This window comes from Argentina silus (genome assembly GCF_951799395.1).
Source record: "Argentina silus genome assembly, chromosome: 9".
In the NCBI taxonomy this organism is placed as follows: Eukaryota; Metazoa; Chordata; class Actinopteri; order Argentiniformes; family Argentinidae; genus Argentina; species Argentina silus.
In genome coordinates, this window is record NC_139663.1 from 12,190,103 (window position 1) to 12,192,602 (window position 2,500).

The window sequence follows — 2,500 nt, forward strand, 5'->3', positions numbered from 1 at the left end:
TGACAACATGTTTTCATGACTAATTGATTACTATGGTCCTCCAGAGGATGACTGCAATCAACCCAGAGAACTGGGATGTGTTTTTTTTCCATGCAGTAAAACTAAAGCGTACTGTTTTTAGTTAAATGCCACATAAAAATAAGAAAAAGATTCTATCTTTTTTTCCCCCATCTGTTTCTTACCGTCTCCAAACAGCTGCAGAATGGCCAGGTCCACATGTCTCTTCCACCCTGACTCCTTCTGGATGGCGATGCCGTACCCGGTGGAGGCAAACACCTTCCCGCTGCCGATGGTCACCAGCTTACAGCCCTCGTCCCTCCCGGCCATGTAGTTGAGCACCGCCGCATCGTAGATGAAGGCGTCCAGTTTCCTAATGAGAGACACACACAGTTTACAGTAATTACAGCGCCCGAGTTCTACACTCTAACTACACTTCCCAATTAACCTGTTAAGTCGCCCTAATCCGCTGATAAGGGTAATGGACTTCAGCCTGCGGTGCCAAAGGCTAGCTTTGGCACAAACAGTGTAATGGTACAGTGTAGACATTCTCTCAGTGGAAATCAAGGACAAAATTGGCTTGGAAACTAATTATACTCCAGGGTTTAATGATAAATTACTGACATAATTGTAACCGACAAATGGCAAACGTGAAGAAGACAATACATATTCAAAAATAAATAATAAGTCAAGTCAACAAAGGTCTGCAGCCATAAGGCGCCATGTCCTCATCCTCTACTGTATGCTTACAGTAGCAGACCATATGCCAAATACATGCAGTATGTCAAATATTTTCAAATATTTGAGGGCCACTTGATTTAGCTCAGAGTTTGCACCTTTCTATTGGTTCCATTGTAGCAGGCAAATTACATCAAATGAAGCTCAAATACTGACCAATATACCATTTGATCCAGGTGTAAACGACAGGGTTTTCAATGTAAACCGGTACCAAGAAGATATCCTCGTGGTACAAGGGCTATACCTGGGCTTTAGAAGTCACAGGCAGGGCTACCTCATCATGACAGTGTGATTCCAAATCACCTCCACTACATAAGGCCCTCTTCTTCACCCAGTCTTGAGACTGTAGAACACCTAGTCTACGTTCTAATGGTGGAACAGTGTTCTATATCTACGTTCTAAGGCCCTTCTAGCGGAGCAGTGTTCTATATCAACGTTCTAAGGCCCTTCTAGCAGAGCAGTGTTCTATATCTACGTTCTAAGGCCCTTCTAGTGGAGCAGTGTTCTATGTTCTATATCTACGTTCTAAGGCCCTTCTAGTGTTCTATATCTACGTTCTAAGGCCCTTCTAGTGGAACAGTGTTCTATATCTACGTTCTAAGGTTCTCTTCCTCACCCAGTCTTGAGACTGTAGAGCGCCTCGTTAACGTTCTTCTGGTGGAACTTGACCATGTAGGAGTGCATCTCCCGGTAGTTGTTCTTGATGTTCCTCTCCGTGCTGCCGTTAGGGACCGTCCCGAAGCGGAACGGAGGGGAGTAGGAGTACGGACTCTGGAACTGAGGTGGGGGGCGGGGGGGACAGAGATGAAACAGGATTGTTACAGAGAGAGGAGTGGAAATAAAGTAAAGATAGACAAAGAGAGTGAGAGTGAGAGAGAGAGGGAGAGAGAGGAGAGAGAGAGAGAGAGAGAGAGAGAGAGAGAGAGAGAGAGAGAGAGAGAGAGAGAGAGGGATTGAGTAACGCAGTAATGAATCTGGATAGCTGAGGGCCATGGTGGGGTCTTCCAGTACAGTACCTTCTTGTCTGAGAGTCCAGACACCTGGTCCACGTACTCCTCCTGGATCATGAAGGCGGCCAGGTTGGCAGTGTAGGAGGCCAGGAAGATTACAGCGAAGAAGGCCCACACCGACACCATGATCTTACTGGTGGTTCCCTTAGGGTTCTGGACGGGCACAGAGTTGTTGAACACCAGGCCCCAAAGCAGCCAGATGGCTTTGCCAATGGTGAAGGATGGACCCCCAGGCTCTAATGGAGAGACAGGTAGGGACAGAGATGAGCAATACTATACTATACTATACTATACTATACTATACTATACTATACTATACTATAGTAGACCCCTGGGCTTGGAGAGACAGGTCCAGGCTCAGGTTCATTCAACATCATTGGGTGTATTATGTGGAAACTGTAGGCTACATGGATGGGGATGTCATACAACTGTTTTAAAAGTCAAGTGACACAAAAAAAGATAACAAATCTGCCTATTATATGGACAGTGCATGGAAATAATACCAAAAACCAAACAAATGTAAATAACCTAAAGAAAGTGCACAGATCTGGTAATATGAATCAACAGATAGTGTAGGGACCGGGATGAGGAATGGCTCAGTTATTGTAATTATGTTGTGATTAGCTGCTGGATCATAAAGCTGTACTGTGGGTAGGGGAGCAGAAGGAACAGAGAATATTGAGCTCCGGTGCTGTGTGTGTAATTTCAACAAACACCTGGGGTTTGTTTGTGTGTGTGTGTGTGTGAGAGAGAGT

The 2,500-nt window shown here is 45.2% G+C and overlaps 1 protein-coding gene across 1 annotated transcript in view; it reads right to left on the reverse strand.

Annotated features, from left to right (window-relative positions):
• The window catches only part of grin2ba (glutamate receptor, ionotropic, N-methyl D-aspartate 2B-a), a gene marked incomplete at both ends in the record, with an annotated part of 64,993 nt that overhangs the window by 8,681 nt on the left and 53,812 nt on the right, over nt 1-2,500 (reverse strand). Inside the window, 3 exon segments of the mRNA XM_083676500.1 lie at nt 183-370; nt 1,352-1,512; nt 1,752-1,981. Of these exon segments, the coding sequence (XP_083532626.1) occupies nt 183-370; nt 1,352-1,512; nt 1,752-1,981 (579 nt within the window).